We start from the raw sequence: 24,383 nt of genomic DNA on the forward strand, positions 1-24,383 counted from the left end.
TGAGGCCCTGGCACAGGTGCCCAGAGACTCTGTGGATGTCCCATCCCTGGAAGTGTTCAAGGCCAGACTCGACCGAACTTGGAGCAACCTGGGATAGTGGAAGGTGTCCCTACCCACGGCAGGGGGTGGAACTGGGTGATCTTTAAGATTCCTTCCAACTCAACCCAGTCTGTGATGCCATGATTCTAAGTAGTGTTTCTCTGGGGAAAATCCATACTTCCTCCCTTATGTTTTCAGCTGTAGGCTTTGCAAAATTATTGTATCATCCTCCATAGCTTTCCCGCTAATTCCTCCACTAACTTTGAGAATCACTTTGTCAGCATTTGCTTTCACTTTCTTAAAACAGGTCTCCTGAATACTCTTCAACCCTTATATTTCTTCCTTCACAGCCTCTTTCTAAGCAGGAGCAGCCTCCCACACTGACTGAAACTACTCAATTTCATTTTCTACCTACTTGCTTCCATGAAGTTGAGTCACTGCTCCTGAATCCTCAGCAGTTCCTGCCTGACATAGCCAAAATAAATTGCTCATTTTTTCTTCAAAAGCTCTCCATAACCCTATGCTTTATGCCTTGTCTCCTTCCAGCTGAAGTAACTTCTGATTCCCTCTTCCTTGCCCTCTAAATTCAGACTACTCATCATACTTCTTTCCATCTGTTATACTGTTTTGTGTATATATATATATATCTATATTTGCATACATACAGCATATACACTGTTTTGCCTGTTCTGCACACAGCTCCCAGACCAAAAGGGTTTGTCTCAGATAACAGAGTGAGGAAGCTGATTTCTCATGAATGCATTTTTTGACACCGAACAAACAAATGATGGCTAGCAGCTTAGTCTGGCTGCCCAGATCCATGAAGCAAGAACAATTTTCCATTAAAAGCACTTTGATTTTTTTTTATGAAATGCAAAAAAATACACAAGTGAAGTATTTAAAAGTAAGGAAATAATTCCTTTATTAGCTTTCCTCTCCCTTATTCCTTTTATATTTCATCTTAACTTCAGTGAATTCCCTTTCTGACTGCTAGCACCATAGACCACAGGCCTCTGACTGTCATTCTGTGGCTCCTTGAGCACGCTGTGTCCTGACCAAACCGATTCAGCAGCCAATTTCCCAAGTCTGGCTTCTGCAATCCAATGCCCTGGGTTCCTGATGGCAGCCTGCATTATTATTAACCAGCTGGTACCTTTGCTCTCTAGTTACAGGCTGTGGAGGTATTTGACCAGGACCTTCCTTGCCCATTTCTACACATTTTTTGTAAATATAATCTCCAGGCACATCTAGACCAAACTGCAATATGTTTCTGATCCCACTGGGAGCTACAAACCATCAGCTGCAACACCAGAAATTAAAGACAACAGAGCAATCCCATGGACCTGTCTTCATATCAAGTCACAGACAGAAACAAAAGAACTACAGAACTGTGAGTTTCTTCTATTAATCTTGAAAATGTTTTATTTTAAGAAATGCTTACTGGTACTTTGGGTGTTTGATGCAGCCCTCTATAAAGGCAGCAGGCCGATGACTAAGGCTTCAGCTGAGTTCCAGCTCACAGTTACAGCTACAGAACAGTGACCGTGTGCACACACACAATTTCTTACCACTGTAAAAGCGAATCATACAGCTGAGATCAGAATTTGCTGCCTCTTCCTGCATTCTGAGAGGATCATCAAAACCCAATCCAGCCAAGTAGTCATACACAATCTGAAGGGGTTTTTCTGTGGGTTCCAGCCTCCTGTCAAAACATACGAGAAAATAGTTTGAGAACACAAAAAAAGATTAAACAAGTCTCGATGCAGCAAAGGTGTGAGGAATAGTGACACTGGCTGTTCTGCTCCTCTGAAAAGGTCTTGCAAGCATGCACCCTTGGGGCTGTGCTCCCTGCTTGGCAAGCAGCACTTAAGAACTATAGCACTTGTGATTACATTGCAGAAGAGAAACAGAGAGGAAAAGCAATAGGCATAAGCCACACAATCCATGGTGAGCATTTCCATTCCATGATTTAAGGAGCACCACGAGGAAACAACAACAAGGCACAAAACCAGAAATACTGTGCAAAAAGCAGATGCCAAATAATTAAAAACCCCTACGTACAATGACTCAAAGATATAAAAGAACTCTTAAATTTTTCTTCCAAACGCAGCTGGGAACAAAGCATATGAAGAATCCTCCTGAAGAATAAGTTCTAAAAAGAAAGAAAAAAGAAATTTCCTACTCTCTTCAGCTCTCACCAGTGCAAGAGTCTCATGTTTTGGAAAATTAACTCAACCAGTTAAAGTCCTTTAAAAAGGACTTTTTAGGACTACAGAAGATTGCAGGAAGGATTCAGTGACTAACTTGAATAAATGTCAATAAGAAAAGTTCTCCTGAACCATCAGGTTTAGTATATTCAGAACAGAAAAGATGTTTTCTGATCCTCTCTTCTCACTTCTTCCAGAGAACCTGAATTGTTATTTTCTGCAATAAAAACAACTGAGTTTCTCACTAAATTAGAAGTTTTACTTTAGGGAAAAAAATACCAGTGTAAAAGATTAAGCACTGAAAACATTAGATAGTAATTAAAATAAACTGTTATAATGGTCAATTCATTATCCACCATTAAAAATCTCCATTTTTAATCTGAAAGTGCCTAGCTTCAGATTACAGTCACTGGACCTCAACTGTCACCTATTCTTTAAGCAGACATTTATAAATCATGTCATTAACCATTCAAACTTCCTCTTCAAGATGAGGCTCAATGTGCTTTTAAAATTTTTCTTGCAGTAGGGTGGTTCTACTTTGATTAAAAAGGATTTTTACCACCCAATTGTTTTTAGTTTATCCCCACTCTGTCAGCACCAGTAGGACTGGTCCCTGTATCCACGCACTGCAGAGAGGTATTGGTTCTGCTCAACATCTTTTATAATCCTGGATCAAACCTACTCTCGACTGTTTGGCACATTCACTCATATCCCTTCAATCCACGAGTCCTCCTGAGCCACAGGTTTGGCAAGTTACAGCATCCTTCCTCTCCTCTGCAGAATTTAGTACACTTCTCTTTTACATAAATAAACCCAGTGTTTTCCAGGGAATACTCCATGCTAAACCATTTACATCAGCCTGCTGCACTGACTTCTCAGTACCTATCACTCCCTCCATCCATGCCCTCCTGAGCATGACCTTTTTTTCAGCCACAAGTTATTAACAGAACAACCGAACAGTGCAAATTTATCTTTCTTCTTTCAAACGCACATTAACTCCTCATCCAAACCAGGATGCTTACACTGAATAACAGTTTCCAGTTTGTAAGGTATCAGTCAATGAGTTTTACTGGTTTGTACACTGCTTTTCTCCCCACGACATCAGAACACAGAATCTCAGGACACTTTGGGTTGGAAGGGACATTTAAAGGTCATCTACTCCAACCTCCCACCATGGACAGGGACATCTTCAACTCGACCAGGTTGCTCAGAGCCCTGTCCAACATCTCACTGCAACAAATGACTAATGCCTTTGGCAACTGAGCTTGAAATTTCAAAGCATCAAGATCAAGCTTGTTTGGTAGGACCTGTTTTCCACTAAACTTTGTTGACTTGCATAACATTGTTTATATTGCGTGTCTGAACGAGAAATATTTTATTGCTTTCCGCTTCCTCTCACCTCTTTTCAAGAACAAAAATATTTCTGATTCTTTTTAATGACTCTATCAGAATATTTACACTATTACTGATAGCTTTACAAATGTCATCTCATAATTAAGGCAGGACAAATTTCATAAAACATGCACCATTTACATGTACCTAGTCCTCCAGGCTTCCTTTGTAGTCACCAGGACGCATCTCAAGAAGATGTAAAATGACCTCAGGTATTTCAAGGAGATACATTGCAACTCTTTCACTTCACACACAGAACCTCTGGATCATTCTCAAAGTTCTGGTGCAAAATAACAAAGTTTCTAGCCTGAAAAGGCAATGTAGTTGATATGCAACTGACCCAGAAAACCAGTTCTTACTGCTCAATGCTTGCTAAGCCTGCTTAGGGCAACTTTGCTCCCTACTTTTGTTTTACACAGAAATACATCTACTTACTAGCCAGAAGGCTGTATGTGAAATAACCCCCTTCCTCTCACTTCAGAAATTGTCTCTTGGAGCTTCAATTCACTAATAAGCTGATGTCAGCTAAGATGGAGTTCTTGTACAATCAGTATGAAAAGGTGATGTATTAAATGTTGTTTCTTTCCCTGGATGTAGGACAAGAGATTGGTTCAAAAGAGCGTAATGCCATCAATTCTTTTTTTCTTTGCTGAGATTTCAGGCTCTCAGCCTTCTTTAGAGCTGTCTGTCAAAATTTACAAGCTCAGAGCCAAGCACATCTACAAATATGTAACCGAGGTTTATGTTATCACTTAATTTTTTTTTTTTGCTACAGAAACAGCAGTGAACACAACAGCAAACTTTCAAAAGAGCTTTCTGAGGTAATCTTGGAAATGACAAACCTATGTATCTGTCTCCTTTAACAGGCAAGAAACTGGAAAAAATAATAGATTGCACCAAACACTGCTGCCTTCCAGTACAGTGTACCCAATGTATTCTATACTCTTCTGCACAGAATACAAGAAGAATAGGAGAGATTTGACTGGATCTCCAAATACCTTGCCCAAGTTTCCCTTGGCTACCCCTAGATTCCTATTCTTCTGCTATTAAAGCCTTATGCTTGCCAGAAAACAGCTTTTCCAGCATGTGACCTGTGGCTCAGGAACGATAAATGCTTGAGTGTCACTCACAAAAAGAACACTTTGAGTAGTCTGCATCTAGACTTCCCAGGGAAAAAAAACAAACAAACACTCAAACTTTACTATTTGGTCACTAAATGGACCGAGGCTTTTGTGAGTACACACTGAACAATATATCTGCATATCAGAATTCAGGAAGAACAGTAATGCAGTGGAGGGAAAAGTGCTTTTCATACAACACAAATTAAGTCACAGTTGTACAGGTTGCTAAATGCTCACCTGAGGTACTGTGGCTCATCCTCCTGAAAAAGCTGGATACTCTATCCCATCACACTTGCCCCTTCTGGAGATGAGATCTGCTTTTTTTATTTTTTATTCTTCTCATCTTAGAATTAATGCTGCAAAGTTGCAAAATGCTAATTTGAAAACCCCTTAATTTTCTTTCTTGTCCACATAAATCACACTGATATGCTCTTTGAAGACAAACACAATGCCCTTAGTTTTATTTCTTTTTTATGAAAGCCATGTACAAAAGGAACATTGTCAGCAATCCCCTACAAATTCACCTCTCATGCCATACCACTCATTCCTGTCTGAAAACCAACCAAAAGAGCAGCCTCTGCTATTGCACCAACCAGGCTTGCTGGTCAATGGTTGCAGGACAAAAGCCTTGCCAAAAAGTTAAGTCTTCTGAATTCTGCAAGCTGTCTGTAAAACACCACAAGTTGTTCAAAGCTCACTACCTGGCAAGAGAGTTTTGAGTTTACAGAAAAATCTCAACCCAAAAAGTGGCAGGAGGCAATGACCGGCCACTCTGCTTGGGGTTGGATGTTTCAGACACAGTGGGAAGGGTGTTTGACTCCCTGCTGGCACTGGCCGCGTGCTGGACCTGTGACCAGCCCAGGTGTCCTGCTGATGACACACACAGGTCCCACACAAGGCTCTGGAAATAAAGCCATGAACAAAAGAGCTCATTGCCTACAGACCATGCTCACACTGGGAAAGGGAGCAGGTCACTGAATGCTTTTGGAGACATTCTGGAGACCTGGCGGAATGGATTACTGGTCCAAATTCTCATCAAGAGCCATGTGTTTTGCTAAAAAATATTTGGGCAGGCCAGCAAAGGGAAAACCACATGGAATGGCAGTTTCTGTACCGAATTTCTTCACTAACTTGATCAAGGCTGACAGGTTCTAGAAGTAATAGTCAAATTGAGATAGAAAAATGTTTTCCTTTTGAGAGAAAGCAATGTGGTGTGAAACCCAAACTGGCACAAGATCACATTAGAACTGTACACATTCATCCTGTACCCAGCGCAGTTGACTCTAAATGCTGACACACACAGGAACACCCAGCTGTCACAGCAGCACAGACAGCCCATGGCATCCACAGTACTATCACACATCAGGGACTGGACACTTCCACTGCTCAGAGCCTCTCTGCTGAGCCCAGGTGCAAAGGTTTAGGAGACAGAAAAGCCAACAAGAAGTAGCAACAGTTTCACAACTCTTGTAGCACCTGTAGCTCTCCATAAGCAACAGCCAAGTTTTCAAATCTTTGCAGTTAAAGTTTTGGTTGCGAAGGGTTTCCAGACCAAAGAATGTATCTGTGCTATTCTTGTTTAATCTCCCCTCTGCAGGAAGGTATGTTTTCTGGATATGAAGGGATGCAAACATAAGGACAGATTCTAGCCAGCAGAAAGCTAAAGATCCTCGAGGTGCATTGTGGAGAAGAAAAAGTTTTGACAGAAACTGACTTGAATTCCCAAAATTGAAGCAGAAACAAAGGCTGATCACAAGGATGCTGCTGAATATTTAGTGTGAATACACAAAAAAGGTTTTGCTATTCTCCCATCCAGCTTTCAGACTTCCAAGTCAGGTGCCAAATCAACCTTTGCCACACTCAGCTTCAGAAAGAAAGTCATCCGCTGACATTAAAAGGGTGAAGAATTCAGAAGCTGTTTGGGAGACACACGCACTTACGGTAAGATACGATCAGATGCTTAATAGAGTAATTGTATTTGTGAATAAATTATTAAAGTAATCAGCAAGCTTTGTTCAAGGAAGGAATTATCTCAACAGAGCATGGGGATCTCTAGCACTCTGTCATCTTCCTGTGGACATGCACGCAGGTACCATTCAGGCCTGTTTCCTATTACTAACACAGGTGCTACTGAAGCAATACTGGTAACTCCCATTTTCCTACCAAGAACAGCCCCAGTGAGAAGTAATTCAAGGATATCTTCTGTGGCAAACACATTCTGAGGATTACAAGGAATACACACCCCTTAACGAAGAACTCTTCACAAAATTTATGACAAATCTTGACCAAGTTCTACAGAGACATCAAGTGGTAAAAAGAGTGGGAAGCAGTAATTTATAGCTCAGTACTCTCAAAACAATGGCAACAGATCCAATTTGCTAATCCAGCGCAAATCCTGCCACAGATCAAAGACAGGCACAGCTAGGTAGCATGTGAAAACAGAGACCGAAAAGAATTCGAACACAAAAGCCATTTCAAGAGCCAAAAAAGTCAAAAAGTGCCTCTCTGAACACATCTATAAGCTTTACCTAAGCTTTTTCATGATCTGCAGTAACGGGTCTGTGCTTCCTTCCAAATGCTGGAAAACCTGCTCATTCTTAGGGTGCAAAACAAGCCAAGTTCTTTACAAATTCTTCAACCAACAAACAGAGGTTTTCAGCTGCCTCGATGGCTATGTTCAAGTGTCCATCTGTCTTCATACATTGTTTCTAAATAATTCATCCCTGGTTCCAACAACCCTGACCGGACAAGGTAAATAGGTCTAAATAGCCTTCACATAAGGACATCACAACAATTATCTGTCCCTGAGAACAGGGGTGGCAATTTTATAACTGAATCTTAAGTCAAGAAGAATCAGTGCAAAGTCTAAAACCTAACAAAATGAATGGGAGTTTCTAAACTAGGAGTCCGTAACACACCCACAGCATAAAGTTCATGCACATTAAACTCCAAGCTGTCTATTTTCAGCCTAAATCAACTTCAGGCATAAAACATATAATCTGATGCTTAAGCCTTCTTTATATAACCATTGCTACACTCTCTGTCTGCCTTTAATTATTTACCTGGCAACTCTTCTTAGTAAAAAAACTACTAATACATAAATATTACATAACAAAACTGTGAAAGCACCTTACATGTTTTGCTGACTTGGAATAACTGTTTACAGCCTCTTAATTAGCTCAGGTTATCTGGACACTAAAACGCCCATAACACAGAACATAACAAAGGGATATATGAACAGGAGCCTCTATCTAGAAAACGAGGACATAGTTCTGGCTAGAGCACCAGCCAAACCCTCCCAGCTAAAACACTTAACTAAGAGTTGTGTAAAGGGCAACCACTACTTCATTTTTATGAATTGCATGACTCAAGGCTGTACCTGGCTGCCACCTGCCACCTCTGCCTGTTCCCTACCTGCCCTGCCAACAGGCGCAGGCACACAGTGAACAGAGCCCCGCAAACCCTTACTAAACCTTTCTCAGTCCTCACCTGACCAGGTCTCCATGAAGCTGCAAAAAGAGGTTTTTCCTCCCTTCTCCATTACAGATCTCGGACGCTGGGGTGTCCACCGTGCACAGGACCAGGCGCAAGTCCGAGGGAGCCGCAGCTGCAGAGTCTCTTCCATAAACATACACGCAGCCCCGTCCGACGTCCCCTTTCAGCCAGGCCCTCTCACGGGACCCAACCCGGCTCCTGCTCAGGCAGCTCCTGCTGCCGGCGCGCTTCGCGTTCCTCTGCAAGGCAGCCAAGACCCGAGAGCGTCAGCACCGCCTCACAGGCCCGCCGCACAGGCCGCACCGCCGGGAGCCCCGCGCCGGGCACGGGGAGACCCCGGCCCCGCCCGGCCGCCCCGCCAAGGTCGCGGCGGGAAGCGCCCCCGGCGCCCCGCGGCCGACTACCCCCCACTCCGCCGGAGGCCCCGGCCCCCTCCTCACCTTCAGCACCCGGATGCCGCCGCGGGGCCCGGCCCGGCCCCCTCGTGCGCCGCCCGGCGCCGCCGCCTCGTCCTCCTCGGGCTCCTGCGCCTCTCTGGGCCCGGGCCCCGGCCCCAGCCCGGCCTCCCCCATCCCGGCCGGACCCACACCCCGGGCGGCGGCGGCGGCCCCGCCCCGGAAGCGCGCGGACCAGGCCCCGCCCCCGGGCGGCGGCGGCAGCGCCCGGGCCCCGCTGTCCCCCCGGGCCGGGGCCGCTGTCCCCGCTGTCCTCCCCGGGCCGGGGCCCGCGGTCCTTCCCCCGTCCCGCTCCCGGGCGCTGTGTCCGTGCCCTCCCACCGGCGCCAGGTGCCTTGAGAGACGCGCTCGCCGGCCGGCCGGGGACGGGGCAAAGCTCACCTGAGCGCAGCAAACGCACCCGTCACTGCCCGCCCTCCGCTTACCTCCAGCGTCTGTCACCATCAGCTGCCACGGCTGGAGGAACACAGCTCGACAGCCGAACATCGCCTTCCTCCTGGTGCCCTGCAGGTCCACCACGTAAGCTCTGCCACTCTTAATTATATCATTAGTAGCAGCCACTAGTTATCTACTAACGACATCATCATTGTGGTGCAGTTTGGAAGAATCTGATTAATGCTTTAGGGCAGCTACTGCTCATGCCTCAACAGCATCAAGCACGTTAACAACAAAAGCCTCCCACCTTCCCCACAGTGCAATTACGTGCTAGAAGAGACTTGAAAAGTTATCTAATGAAATGTGACTGTGACTAGAAAACACAAGGCAGAGCCTCTCTGCAGACACAGATGCTGCTTTGACACAGAGATGATGGTAATCCTTGTCCCAGAGGCACATGGAGTACCAAAGTGGCCTTTTAAGTAGCAACAGAATCATGACCAATGCCCACAGCACACTGCAAATACTGGTGAAAAATATTCCTCGTGTTCAGATCCCAGCACACATTTCTAGCACCTGGACAAGCATTGCTGCTAGTAACTAACTGACACACTCTCTCTCCAGGTGCTATTCTGAACTACCCAAGCGTTTTGCAATTGTCCTCTCATTTTGCTCTCCAAAATTTCCCATAAAGTTTTTAAAATTCTTCCTTTTTTTTTTTTTTGCATCATCTGAACTTGCCATGACCAAACGTCAAGAATCAAAACATCCTATCCCACTGTACTTGCAGAAAGCAACAAGGCACAGTTTTAAATCATTGAATATTGACTCATTTTATTAGTCACTTCATAATTTGTTTCAACCAAAAGACAATACACACAGCAGAAGTCTAATGCATCCCATGTAAATGTTTACATCCGTTAAGCTCCTCACTCACCTACGACTCAGCATTTACTTAAATTTTTCACATCTCAAAAATAGGTCTCCAGAATTTCAAGTGCCACCAGGCTCCCTGCTCAAATGGCATGTTCTTACTTCAAATTTGGTTGGGTTTGTTGGGGGTTTGTATTTTCATGGGGTTTTTTGTTTGCTTCTTTTTTTCTCTATACTGTCAAAGAAGTGGAATTGGGGCTCTATGCAAAATTTAAATTACAACATCGGGAAAGAAAAAGAAATATACAGGAATAGAGTGAAAGTTCAGAGGGAAGTAGTCCAGCAGCTCCTTCCCTCACAGCCTCCAAGTAGAAAATGAACACATAAAAGTGCACCAGCGTCATTGCTGCCGCAGCTCACAGCTGGGACCAGCCTCAGGGAAGGCACTGGCACCTTTCCCAGCTGTTTCAGCATCTTCCAAGTTATAGATCCAAGGTACTGTAAAGGTGGCAGTCCCCTCACTGCTATTGCTTCAATAAGTTGTTCAAGGCCATATTTTGTCCCATCAAAACCTGGATAAAGTCGACTTTAGGACCTTCCCATGTCTCCTCCCCCTTCAGGCCCATTATGGCCACTATTGTTTCTGTCATTTTTTGACTCAAAATACATTCACTTGAAAAAAACAGACATTCAATATCTCCCAGCTCCGAAGTCTCCCGTGTAGGTTAGTAAGATTAGCCACGAAGTCTGTATCTTGCTGCCTTTATATTCCCCTTACAGTGAAGCAAGTAAAACGTTGACCAGGCCTGTAAGAATTGTTGCATTCAGCTGGTGGGAAAAGGACTCAGTCTGGGAGTGCCTCAGACGTGCGAGTACTCTCCAGAGGGAAACCCCAGCAGCAGCACAGAGCTTGAGGAGCACACGGGGGTCAAGGAGCAAGCAGCGTTATCTGGGATTGCAGGTACGGGAAGGTGGGAAGCCTGGCCTTCTTTCTGGCAGAACGTCAGCACCCATCCCTTAGTGAGGAGGGGAGAGAGCTCCAAGGACAAGCGGAATGTTTGGCTGCTACAAAAGAGTTCTTCATAGCCAAGGGATGTCTTCCTGCAAAACACATCTCGGGCACACGCGCCGCCTCCTCCAGCCTCCACGTGACAAAGTGCCCATTTCCCCAAGCACAGACACGGTGCAAGGTTGGCTGAAGGAGCCAAGAACACAGAAGGAATTCATCCTACAAGCTTACCAGAGACCAACAGCAAAACCCAGCTGCTCTAGGGACAGAACACAAGCATGACAAGAGGGACGAGATACACTGTTCCCAACTCTGCTGCAACAAACTGGCCAGGTGAGAGACCATTTCCTTTTTCCTTCCCATCTAATCTCCCGCACCAGTGCTCTTTCCCAGCAAAACCAAAGGGAGAACAAGGTGTGCTGGCTTTCAGTACAAGTGACCATGTATAATTCTGTGAAGAGAACAGGAGAGCTTATAAGGAGCTCAGGAAGCAAGGCAAAGACTTTCCATTAGCTTTCTCTCTGGGACGCCCTCAGAGCTCACTGAAGTATGGACTTAACATGGTCAGTCTTCAACACTGAGTTTGAGCTAGTGGGGTGGTGAGTAGCCAGAACTGCAGTGAAAGCAACAAAGTTAAATGCTCAGCACCAGAAATGTACCTTAATTCAGCCATTTCCTGCTAGACTGCCTGTTTCATAATGCTTCTAGCTAGAAGCACAGGATCTATCTCACCACTGATAGCCAAGGCATGACCCTACCACAACCCAAAGTTACTTTTAAGGAAATCATACATTATTCTTCTAGATTTTATAACCCCATGCTGATGCCAGTTCTAGTAGAATAAAGCTCTTTGCTAATCCAAAGGCCCAAACCTGTTCAGTAAGGTAGCAAAAATGCCCTCTGAGAGAAGACAAACTTACTCCACTACACGTGACTGGCACTTATGTCAGTGACAGTCAGTCCTACCTTATATTACTTAATGCAGTTAAAACCAAAGCAGATTGAACAACCTTTAGTGGCCTCCTGTTCCCAATTCAATGGCAGAATAGGTCTTCAATTTTTCCAAAGTACACTGTGTACCACTCTTGCAATACTTTTGGCAAGGACTGGAGCCCAGCATTAGCACTTCTGCAGACACAAAAAGCTGTGTCTAAGTTTGCTACGAAAGCACTCAACGATCACTGTCCAGAAAGCCCTAAAACAGAACTGAAGCAGATGCGCCCTACCTCCAGCTTACCAGCACACTCACAGATGAAGATCTAAGATGTATCCTCCCCTCTTCCTCCCTGAAGAGCACTGAACATCTGAACAGTTTGTCACACTGTGCTTTATGTCCTACACATGGCCTCTGAGAGACCACCCCGAACTGCACCACCTCCCAGCAGTTCCACAGGAACATCCTGAACACAGCTTTCCATGAGCTCCCAGGGGTACTGTACCTCACCTCTTGGGATCCAAATACTCAAACAACTGGCTTCCGTTCAAAACACAGTAAAATTACTTTCAGTCTGAACCTGAACTGGCACATTACTCTCCTGAAAGGGGAGCAAGGAGCAAACTACAAGGATCAATTAAGTAACAAAATGGGAAAGGTCTCTTTAAACCGCATGGTCTTTATTTCAGTGCCAATATTACAGATACAACACAAATATCCCAGTCAGAAGTAACTCAAATGGAACCCAGGGGGTCTACAACAGGCTCTGGAAATCAAATTGGGGAGAAGGTCTGGAATAACCAGGAAGAGCAACTTTGCAGCATGGTCTCTGATGAGTCTCCCAGCAGGAGCAGAGCCCTTGCCCAAAGACTGATCTACAAAACTGAATGTGTCTTTTCTACCCATAAACCACAACTAACAGGGTGAAAGACTTTGAAACCGTCTGTGGTAGGAAACCAGCTGCTCCTTGGATCCCTACATCTCTCATATCTCACTACACTTTCTGGGGAAGCTACAGAAGACTCTGTGGATCTGCATGGCTGTAGCTACTGATAGAAAGAAAGAAAATTCAAGTGTAAGGTCTTCATTTCCAAGTACAGCACCAAACACAATTTTACCAGCTCTTGCCAGCACCTCTTCTCCTGCACTGTCCCAGGTTTGCAGATGAACTCCCAAGGCCTCACTTGCTCTTCGTATGCCATCACATAACTAAGAGGTGGGTGTATACAATAATGCACTGAGTAGGTCATAAGAAGCCTCCAGCCCCTTCAGACCTACGGGATACAAGAAGAAAGAGGCAGGGCAGCCTGACATTCCCCAAGTCCCCATCTGAGTCCCAGATGAAAATGCCTGAAGGAATCCAGCTAGAAATGAATGACAACACGCCTTGCCCATCCCAGGGAAAAAAGACAGCAGAAAGAAGGGGCAACTGCTCACTTGCTGCAGAGAGAAGAAAGTTTCCCTGCTAGAAATTCCAGACTTCTCTTCCAACCAGGCTGTGTTTCTCTTTGAGGGGCCAGGGGAAGGCAGGGGGAAGGGGAGAAGGGAATGTTGCTTCTGGCTGTGAATGCATGTGTGAGGGAGTGCACAGTAGCGTCCACAAGCCACCAGCCTCATCAGCGGAGGAGAGGAGATTAGTCTTAACAGATATGCTTCAAAGTCAGCAATCACTTCAGGAAAATTCCTCCTCATCAGCAGGTCTCATCTGTTCCCCATGCCCATGGTGCAGTTTGGGGGATTGCCAAGGATCACAACCTTCTTCCCAGAGTTCTTTTGATTGGGTGGGATGAGAATAAGAATGGTGCCAGAGCCTCACTGCCAAGACTGAGGGGGGAAGTTGTTGACTTCTGCTAGATCCTGCATTGCTGAGCCCTTGTGATTATACGTCAACTTGATCCGCATACGTAGTTGTTGCTACAAGAGAAAAGGGGGAAACAAACACACACACAAAACAAACTTAGGTCTTCCTTAAAGGTCAGCGAATCCCACAACATTCATTTCCCCTCCCTTACCCCATGAATACTCAACACAGACCTTTCCTGACTGCAAGAGCTTGCTGGAAGGATGTGCAGGGTGAGCCATGACACTGCAGATAAATGCTCAGTCTGGTAGGACATTGATTGGTCACTAGTTGTCAGATCAGGTACAAGCTCTTAGAAAAGCTATAGCACAGCTTCTACCTACATCTCTTTGCACTGGCCCTGCTCTTGCAAGCACTGAGGTCCTTAAATACAAAACTAACTTAAAATTCCAGTTAACAATAGAAGAAAGCAGGAGGCAGGTCTGTACTCCGCTGCTCTGCACTTGGGCTTGGAGGGAAAGATGGCATTTCCCAAACTGGCTGTCCACTCAACACAGCAGTCTGGAAACTTCAAGTACTGCACAGCTCAGCAGCACTGTGAAGGAAATAGCCTATGAAAGACTGGAAACAAGAGCCTCCAAGCCTTCTGCTGGGAGTAAATGATGGAACAGCTCAGAAGCTGCTTTACACTGTCATTTGGCTGTCACCCAGATACTAGGTGGTCCTTCAACATAGCTAAAACATAGCATGCTCCAGTCAAGTTCCCTATTCTCCTCACTCTCCAAAAACCATAGGAAGAAAAGCAAAAAGTCAACCATTTCTGTCTCTTTTCTCCATACCTACACATAAATATGCAAAAGGGATAGCACAGGGAGGAAAGGAGGACAAGGACTGCTCCAACCAGACTCAGGATAAAGAAGTTATGCTTTATCACTAATAAATCAACATCATCAGAGCCAGTTTTTTGTTTATTTGGTGTTGTTTTGGAAAACTTGCCATCAGTTTCAATCCAGCATGGACACTGTTTTGCACTTCTGTACTCTGAAGTGTTCCTGGGAGCTGTGGTGTTCCAACAAGGAAACATGCCACTACCCAGCTGTATTTCACTTTGGGGGTACCATCTGAGGGGGCTACATTGTGACTTCTGTTTAGGAAATCTCCTAAATCCTCCGAAGTTCAGAAAATAACTTTCAAGGTGATCTTTGAAAGGTGCTCTGTGGCACCACAGAGAAACTCTTACCAGATGTATACAAGACAGAGAATAATTAGTCTTGTGGCTGAATATAGACAGAGGTGAGCAGACTACATGAAAATAAGGGGACATGCATGGAATCCACAAAAACTATGCACTAGAAGTCTGCCATTCAGTGAAATCTTGGCCTGAAATTTGTGATTGTGTTCTCACTTGCACGTCAGTCTAGCAGCAACACTTTACATCTAGAGCAGTACATAAGTACTAACTTGCAAAGAACATGATATATTTCTATGAAAAAAGTCAGATGTTTTAAGTTCTTAGAGTCATTTAAGATCTTAAGGTTGTCCCTCAAAGGAAGAAACATGTGACCTCAATTTTATTTTTCTTTCTGATGACATCTGAGCGCTTGCAAAGCCTCTTAAGGAGGACACCCCTCCCTCCCCTCAAATCTGTTATATTCCAGTCTTGAAGCCTGTCTCTGAAGGCTATAAAACAAATGGAATTATGATTACATCACACCTAAAGATTCTTTCAATCAACTGTTTAAAACTACACTCATCACTTGAGAAAACAGACAATTTTGTTAAGAATATGTATCAAGCTACTTTTTGTGTAGCAAACATATCAAGTAATGTTGCTGCAGATAGCAAGAACAAATGTTGAATATCTTCATATGGCAAGATGCTTGCTTACCAGACATCACTTTTACCACCCATATAAATACTAGGCTGAGCTCCTCTGGAAAGGCCACCTGAAAACTTAACAACCACTCCAATGTAAGACATGAATGAATTCAAGATAGCAAAGCTGTGAATCTGTTTTAGCAGTATAACCAAACAGAAGGCCAAACCTGTGTCCAGAACCTCCTTTTTTTCCCAAACTTGTATTTTTTATAACCTTTTCCTAACCCTAACCAAAATGACCATCATGAAAAACACATCATTCACTAGCATCACTCCCTACCTCTCATCACAGATGAATCCCTAACTGACTGCCACTAAATGAACAATTCCAAGACAGTATCTTTAATAATTCTTCTTGGAATCACTCACCTTCTGTGGATTCAGGACTTTAATGACCTGTGTGATGGTCCCCGAGTTAAATGCAGGGATGACACTGCTGCTGGGAGACAGGAGCTGCAGCTGGAATGTCTGAAGAAAGGCAAAGAGAAAATTTGATCCTTAATCAAGTAAGAACATAAAATGACTTGTTTGCACTAGGAGAAAGCAAGGAAAATTAGAACTTCAGGAGGCCCATTCTTTCCTAATACCTTCCTATGGCAGGTATGAAACCAACCTGAACCCAAGGAAGGGGCATACTAATTCCCAGAAGTGAAACTCTCAGAAGTGCATGTATTTTCCCAAGTTTGGAGAGCATTCCAGTCACATCCCACTTCAGCAGACTGTTCTACTATATACTAGGCAATATCTGTCTCCCATATTTTGTTCTGCAGCTGAGAGCAAGGGAAGAATTCACTCCTTTAAATGAGGACTGCCACTAATCACCATATGGTGACTCATTCAAATTTTATAAGCAGCTAATAACTTCAAAAGAGTTTCTCTTTCATGTATTCATAGCTGCAAAGAACATGATATATTTCTTAGAAAATAAGATTAAAGAGAATGATTAGTGTCTCCAAAATATCTTTTTTGACTCAACAGTTTTTGTGTGCAGTTTAGCAACTTTCCTAGAAAGTGATGATTTTAAAACACTATTTGTCCAAGCAAAAGTAGTCCAATCTGATAGGAACCTGTGTTCTATTGCATTTACAACATTTACTTTCAGACTAGAAAGAGATGACCAAACTGAGCACTAAGAAATCCTTTTAACAGCTTTCAGCCTTGTTTACCTTGCAAGTTTCTGTCTACATGAAAGCACCACCCAGGGAGTGTTTGCAGCTGGCCCTCTACCTCTCACTGTAGTTGCCCTAAGTGGCTCTACCTTTGGTACTGCAGCTTGGAAAACAAAATCTGTCATATCCAGCTCTGTGCTGTTGGAGGCCTGTATTGTGATTACAGTGACACTGGGGTTCGTGTTCGACCTCTCAAAGGTGAAGTCAATCTTCAGCCCGTTCTTGTTGTATGCAGTAATGGAGGGGATTCCTGTAGAAAACAAAAAAGCAGCGGACCTACAGAATCTGGAGATCATTTCGACATCATAGTATGCATTTAATTTACCCCAGACATGAACTCTTCTGAAGATTAAACACAGCCCTTTCTACTCGTGTCTATGCCACATTTTCAAATCCCCTCCCCCCTTTTTTTTTTACTACCCCTTGTTTCCTCTTCTTGTTGAGCACTGAGGCACTTCAGGGCAAAGGATTTATACATCCCTAACCTGCAGCAATATCATTGAAGAGAGGCTGTGATGTGAGTCCATCGAGCAGGAATGGAGGCTGTGCTATCTGGGGTGCAGGGGCAGATACTGGAGAACCTACAAAAAACGTTGAATGATTATTACTTGGCTGTCATGAAATGAGGAATAATTACTCCTTCACCAAAGACTGACCACTGCATATTGTATTTCTTGAAGCTCTAAAAAAAACTGTGTTGTCATCCTCCCCTTCTCTGCTTTCAAGAACCAGCTCCTCTTGAGCTAGCAGGCATTCAAATGGAATTAATTCTTCACATCTCCCAGTCCTCTCTGGGAAAGGCTCACAGCATTCCCAGACTGAAGCGCAGAAATGCTCAAGTCTCACCAGCTAATCGCGCAGAGTCAACCTGGGACTTCACTCCCCAACTCCCACCTGTATGCTAATATGGATCTTGGTAAGAATAAGTGTGAAAACTAGGACTTAAAGACAATGAAGAACTAGCTCCCTCTCATTGCACCCCAGCGCTGAGAATGTGGACTTCTAAGAAATGCAGCCTGCTCACCTGTTAGGTTGAGGTCTCCCAGGAGGTCAAGGAGCTCCCCACCAGCAGAGGCTGGCTTGCTTGTAGGTGCAGTGGGGATTACAGGTGTTATATCACTTCCACCCAGTAAGTCCAATAAATCATTTGCCTAATGAGAGAGAGGATGTAATAGTTACATATATTCAACTTTCTGCTACTTTCTCTTTTAGTGCAGTGGATTCTACTTGTTCTCAAACTGAAGACCAACAGAGCTGCTGGCCAGTCAGAGGGGTTCTTAGTTTCACTGTGATCCCACACCCCACAAGAGATCTTGTTTCCATGCTCATGGGACCACAGAGCTAGAGAAGGAAAGAGCTCATGCACATGGAGACAGGCTGGGGAATCACAGAATATCCTGAGTTGGAAGGGACCCACAAGGATCATCGAGTCCAATTCTGGAATGAATGGCCCATACTGGGATCAGACCCACGGCCTTGGCATTATTAGCACCATAACCAACAGAGCTAATCCAACCCTCTCCTGGGAGGCCCACGATGACCTGTTCCACACACATGTTCTGGACACTAGAGCCACCAGAGCAGAGCCATGATCTATCACCACCAGTCAGAACTAGCAAAGAGCCAGAGAGGGGGAGAGAGATGGTTTCAGCTTACTGTTGGTAGTGGCTAGAGTGTGGTCTGATATGTAGTGGAAGCTCATCCCAAGTCACTTCTAGTTACCTGGCTGGCAGGCTGCAATCCAGAGGGTGGAGGTTTGGTTTCCAGTACTGCTGGCTCTGTCTCTCCGTTGGTCTGTACAATCTCAGTAGGGCCATTTGTGGTGACTTTCTCCATTACTGGCATTCTCTCAAGCAGTGCTGGCCTGAAAGAAGCTGACATAGTTACACTGTGCCATCTTCCTGGATCCCAATCCAAATAGACATTCAAGAGATGAGTTACACAGGGCAACCTGCCTTTTCCTTTGAGCTCCAATGCAGGGGAACAGTAAGATTGCGTGACAGCTTGAGGTGGTCAGAAGCAATCCCTGGCATTCTGTGCCAGTGTAAATACATTAGCTGACAGCTAAAAACCAAAGAAGCCCTCCTGTCTCGGGTTTTCCCCCAGCACCTGAGACATGGGGCTAGGATAACAAATCCAAGATAAAAATTACATAACTGAGCAATGGTGGATTAGCTGCAGACCTGGGCCACTGGACTGCTCTGTCCCATATGCAGCTGAGTCAGAGTCAGCTCATCTGAGTTATCTTTGCAGAAGGGTTAACGACTTAAAACAGGTGGCAAAGCTGGAAAAGCAATCACCACGCTCTCATTTAGATAAATTAAGTTTCCAAAGAGATGGAGGTTCAGCCCGAGAGTACCCTCCTGAAATGACACAGAGACTGAAGAAGAAGCATGGGATCCTGAATCCTGACATAGGGAGAACTAGTCTGTAAATATAAGAAACCCCTTGTAGATTGAGCCATAAAGCGCTGTATGTAACAGGGGCAAGCCACACCGTCTACACATCTTGGGGCTGAAAAGGTGCTCCAGTGCAAATAAACCCAACAATGGGCCACGTTTTTGACCATGAACAGTCTTAATGGGCAGAAACTACTAAACACTGACCTTTACACTGTCATGAGCAGCAGAATACACTGGGGGAAAAAGTACAAATGCTGTCTTGTAAAAGTGAATGAAGTTCACATATATATTCCTGAAGTGCAACGCCTCCCAAAACTGGGAACAGCAAACACTGCCAAGCTGATGGCCAGACACTGTCAGCTGCAATGGTCAGCTCAGATCAAAAGGCCCTCATGCTGGATTTTTCTCAGCTCATTCATTAAGGGTCCATGGAAGCCCCAGGCAGTTCACATGCTCTTGGCTCCTTAACATGACTTTTCTAAGAACAATTTGAGTTGCTGCATGGATACCACAGGAGGAGAGAAAAGAGGAAGTCACAAGGATGTTGTGTCCTACAGTTAGTGAATAGGACGGTATCTATGGAAAAATGTGATTGTGAAGAGCCTTTCAAACAAGTTTTAGAAGTCCCTTCAAACACAAGCAATGTGGCACCCAAAGTGGCACAGTGGCACCCATTTTATCTTTCCTCTAAATTCTAAAATAGATGCTTCTTCATCCAATGGAATCTTAAGGAAAGTTTTCAAGGGTAGATGAAGTCAATCCCCAGCAAATTTCCTCCAATCTCATGATCCTCACTGAATAGAACAATCTGTGGTGCTCCTAGGTATCAACAATTAACTACTGCACATAGCAGATCAATGACTATTCTGCAAAGAATTAACAGTTTTAGTTACTGCAACAAACCAAGGCTTTAACTGCTTCATAGAAAAACAATCACTCATGCAAGACAATTATGAATGGAGACCTCTGAATGATACGATGTAAGAAGGTTGCCATGCTCACTAATTGTGAAACAGGGATGCTGAGTGGTGCAGTGAAATAGCATGCCTTTCCATGAAGAATTTGAGATTTTAAACAGATACTACAAGAAGATATAGTAAATTGAAAAGATGTTCTAAAAAACTGAAAAGTATTGATAGTAGGAAGAACTACTTCTAGTTCAGAAAACAGCTTAGGAGGACAGGTCAATGCATCTCTCCATGTTTATTCCAAAGGCATTTTAAGATCAGTTTGAATCTAATGACTCCAGTAATGCTAGCACAGTAAAAGCTACCTGGAGGTATTAACTCACCTAGGAAATTTAAGATTCAACACCTAGAAGTAAACATCGGTCAAGCTCAGGCTCAAAGCAGGACAAATGTTTTGGCAGAGAAAGTCTCTGATCACAGAACAATATTGCAGGGTACATTAAGTCCTTAAAACACTCACTAACCCTATATATGGGGAAGGCATTCTAGTTCCCCTGTAAACCTACCAAAATCACCAGACAAAGCTCTCAAAGCCCAGAGTGTCATCAACAGATCAACACACATTATAATGACCCTCTTCAAACACCAAAACTCATCAGTACTTACCTCATGTGATCATATTTCTTGAAAAGTGCATTATACTCCACAGCTCTCTGCTGCAGCTCCACATCGATGCTGCTGCCGTAGATGGAAACTACCTTCTTAATGCGACTGTTGGGGCAGGGGGAACAAACAAACACACCATGGAATTATCAGCAATAACCGAGGGATCAGCATGTGTCATCCTGAAGATGCTACTTGCCCTCTGCTCAACACAAGTCCCCTGTAACTCATGTAACACAGCAGTCCCTGCAGTATCCATGCAATATCCGTATCTGAACTGTCCTCTCACAACAGCATCAGCAGGTGATTAATACACCACCTTAAGGTACAGCATAGAAAAGCTCCACTACCCACACCAAGGAGCCTCCAAGAGGAAACAAGGCTGTTTTTCTCTCCATCATCCGGAAAAGGAACTGGAAAGAACAGCCCACTGAAAGTAAGGACTTCTCTTTCCCATAAGGAGTTTTAAAGAAATGGCAACATGGATTAAGTCCCATATAGTAGAGGACATCCATAGAGAAAACAGTACAAACAGCAGACATCTTCCATTCAGTGAGCAAAGGAGGACTCTAAAAGCCAACAAATAACAGGATGACTCTTGTAACCCATGGAAGCAGAACATGTTCAAGGAATACTCCTACTGAAGACAACTGATGCCAGCATATTTGCAACAAAGCCCTGTGCAGTACACCACCAATGAGAACTCACTTGACAGTGCAGGTGAACCTTGTGGAAAGCTTCATGATGGCAGTGAGAGCATAGCCTCGTGTCACAGATGCAGACATATTAGATATCAGGACGCTTTCTAAAATATCAAGAACTTCATCCTCTGTTACCTGAAAAGGTACAGAGAGGTTAGGCTGAGACAGAGAGGAGCTTTGCAGCAAGCCTGCCAGAGCATACTGTAAAAACCTGTCTCTTGCTTAATGGCCATGTCACACCTCCTCTGCAACTCTGAGCCTGTAGCGTTATGTTCAAAGCATGTGAGACAGATGCATCCAGGTGGAGATCTCATGGTACAAATTTTAAAATACAGTTCCTGTTCCACACATTGAAGGGCAGGTTTATCACCAAAATACACAGCTAAGACCCTGGCAGACTCCTTGCAAGGCAGGTTAGCACCGAAATCACACCATTCTGCCAACTGCAGCGGCACTCCACACAGCCAGTGTTTACACAGTCCATGCCTGCAGCAGGGGAAGGAGATTCCTGCCCAGAGTCCATCACCATCACAGGCATTAATGCTAAGGAATTGTTGCAAGCATTCCCCTCACATAGCCAGCATCAAGCAGCTCCAGCCTCAGCCAGGGATACCATTGCAATTCTTTCCCAAGCTATACCTGTATTGGTTCCTCCTCTTCACACTGACCGGACACCAGAAGATCTCCATACTCTCCTATGCACCAGGAGGCCACTTGCACCAGGGGCTGCTGTTGGAAGAAAAACCAGAGAAGCCTCAGAGATAAATGGATGCTTGTATGATAAATTCCCAAGAGCAAGCTTAGTCTTCCTCCCAGTGAAGGAAGTTCTCCACAACAGAAAAAAGAGGAATATTTGATTCGATCAAGAATTCTGTAAGAGAATTGAAGAAACTAAAAGCGTGAACTTACAGAAAACATGCCTTCTCTGCAATCTGTCCCTTGGAGCCAGACAGATTGGTGTTGGCTTACCTTGAGATGCTTAGTAAACATGCATATTTATTGCAGTACAACAAGGAAACTGAAGCTGGCCACATTTGGTTTTACCTGAGAGTAATCTCCAAGGATGGCTTTGTAGAGTCTCTGCACAGTGTAGGCATGCATCTCCACACTATTAGTTATTAGCTGGATCAGATTGGGAACAGCATCGTCACGAACATAACTTCCTGCCTGCAAGAACAATTGTTAGGTTTTACTATCCACCTTCTCAGTAACACCCAGCAGCTGCTGCTACCTTTCACCTGACGTGCATGGAAATAAAAATCAGCCTTCTGATCTGTGAGCACTTTATGGTTGATTTTGAGCAGGCTCAGAGAGGCAGAAATACAGGACAGCATATTTACCAATGAACAAAACTGTACCCAGAGAAATCCATACTATAGATACCCTGAAATTGCAAGAGATTATAATACAAGGTTTCTCTAGCAGTCAAGAAAAGGAAGTTACTTTATTGAATGAGGTCATCTGAGAGCAATTCTCACAGCCAACCTTCTAATGGAAATCGATCCTCAGTTCAGAGGAATCAACTTTTCTCTGTTTCAGGGTGGCAAAACAGCACACAAGCCAGACTCCCTTCCTGATGAGCTTCTCAAATTTGAACACAAATACTGATAAATCTCTTCCCACTCCTTTGTCTGAGGGAACACACTGCCTTACCCAAGTTAGCAAGATCTCTTCCCTCGTTTGCCAAAACAATACTCCAGTTCCACCTCAGCTATGATGTTTATAAATAAAGTAGGTAGAGTAATAATTAAACACAAAGAGGAGGAACTGAAGTTTCATTAATAAGGTTTGATAAACTCAGAATAATTCCAAGAAACTGCTTCACCCCCTTTCTCTTTGCAGGTCACTTAAGGTTGCATTCACTCTCGTCTGAAAGCACTATATACTGGAATCAGACAGCACAAGAGCTGTCCTAACTTAGAAGCTAATGTGACTACTGCAGTAGAAATCCTCTGCTACACACTCTTATTCTTGTGTGTTTCTGAAATCATACATTTCCTCTAAAAAACCACTCACCCATGTTTACTGAATTTACATATTTCTGACTGGCTGCCTTGGGTCACTATCATAAGTGCACTTCCTCTGTGTTTGTTATCCAGCCAGCCTTTATAGCCATCTCCAACTTGATGAAGAGTAACTTCCTTAAGAATTAAGAAAATTTTATGTAGAGAGGCAATTTCACTTACCGTTGTTAAGACTCTCATAATGGTGTCTATGTGCCAGCGCTTGGAAGGAGCATATCTGACAAAATTAAGAAAACAAGTTGGAGCAATAACTGCCAGCCTTCAACACCAGCAAGAAACCCATCATCATCAGAACATCTCCCCTCAGTTATTTCCTGACCCACTGCTTCCTGAGGGGGGACAGCAACACTAGTGTATCCTATTCCTCAGAGTGGGCTACAACTGATAAACCACCCACAGATCAAACGGAGAAGAAATGATCAACACATTCTCTTTGGGAGTGGGGAAGGGAAGGAACAATATACAAGATGCTCACAATTCTGAGGATGTACCAAAAATTAATAGCAAGTAAAATGACTCCATACTTTTCAGCTGCAAGAAATATTCCAGATGCACAGTCTGCTTTGAACTCTGGCTCACAGGAATCTAGAAAATACAGCAACTCCTTCATCATTCCACGGACATTGTTCCCATTAACAAGAGCAAAACTCAGTTCCATTGCACGCCTAGGGCAAGAGACAGAAAACCAATCAAGTATCTTCACCTAGTGAAGGAAGAAAAAACCCCACAAACCACAAGTCCAGCTACAAAAACAAAGTTGCCTTTTGATTAAGAAGAGAGCAATATTTATTAATCCCATGGGAATAGCCTTTCACACTAAATGTGCCAGTATTTTCCTGTTCATAGGCAGACAATAAACACCCACTCCCCAAAAAACTAAGGGGGACTGAGGGTGCGGATCATTCTAGAAACATCTGTCCACGTGTCCTTAAGGCTG

At 44.1% G+C, this 24,383-nt stretch overlaps 2 protein-coding genes across 3 annotated transcripts in view; both read right to left on the reverse strand.

The window, feature by feature from the left end:
- PHLPP2 (PH domain and leucine rich repeat protein phosphatase 2) overlaps positions 1-8,856 on the reverse strand; it is a 32,094-nt gene extending 23,238 nt beyond the window's left edge. The window contains exons 1-3 of the mRNA XM_027685116.1: positions 8,695-8,856; positions 8,249-8,493; positions 1,608-1,741 (exon numbers count right to left, since the gene is read on the reverse strand). Of these exons, the coding sequence (XP_027540917.1) occupies positions 1,608-1,741; positions 8,249-8,493; positions 8,695-8,826 (511 nt within the window). The 5' untranslated portion in view covers positions 8,827-8,856. The remainder of the gene's footprint in view (positions 1-1,607; positions 1,742-8,248; positions 8,494-8,694) is intronic.
- A 1,035-nt stretch (positions 8,857-9,891) lies between these two features.
- Positions 9,892-24,383, reverse strand: part of AP1G1 (adaptor related protein complex 1 subunit gamma 1) — a 40,517-nt gene continuing 26,025 nt past the window's right edge. For both annotated transcript variants that reach the window (XM_027685118.1, XM_027685117.1), the window contains exons 13-24: positions 23,971-24,111; positions 23,609-23,663; positions 22,467-22,589; positions 22,062-22,151; positions 21,430-21,557; positions 20,725-20,829; positions 18,471-18,612; positions 17,773-17,899; positions 17,234-17,329; positions 16,838-16,998; positions 15,949-16,047; positions 9,892-13,814 (exon numbers count right to left, since the gene is read on the reverse strand). In XM_027685118.1, coding sequence (XP_027540919.1) covers positions 13,713-13,814; positions 15,949-16,047; positions 16,838-16,998; positions 17,234-17,329; positions 17,773-17,899; positions 18,471-18,612; positions 20,725-20,829; positions 21,430-21,557; positions 22,062-22,151; positions 22,467-22,589; positions 23,609-23,663; positions 23,971-24,111 — 1,369 coding nt within the window. In that variant the 3' untranslated portion in view covers positions 9,892-13,712. The remainder of the gene's footprint in view (positions 13,815-15,948; positions 16,048-16,837; positions 16,999-17,233; positions 17,330-17,772; positions 17,900-18,470; positions 18,613-20,724; positions 20,830-21,429; positions 21,558-22,061; positions 22,152-22,466; positions 22,590-23,608; positions 23,664-23,970; positions 24,112-24,383) is intronic.

Source organism: Neopelma chrysocephalum, unplaced genomic scaffold (assembly GCF_003984885.1).
Source record: "Neopelma chrysocephalum unplaced genomic scaffold, ASM398488v2 Primary Assembly neopelma1_68, whole genome shotgun sequence".
Classification (NCBI taxonomy): Eukaryota; Metazoa; Chordata; class Aves; order Passeriformes; family Pipridae; genus Neopelma; species Neopelma chrysocephalum.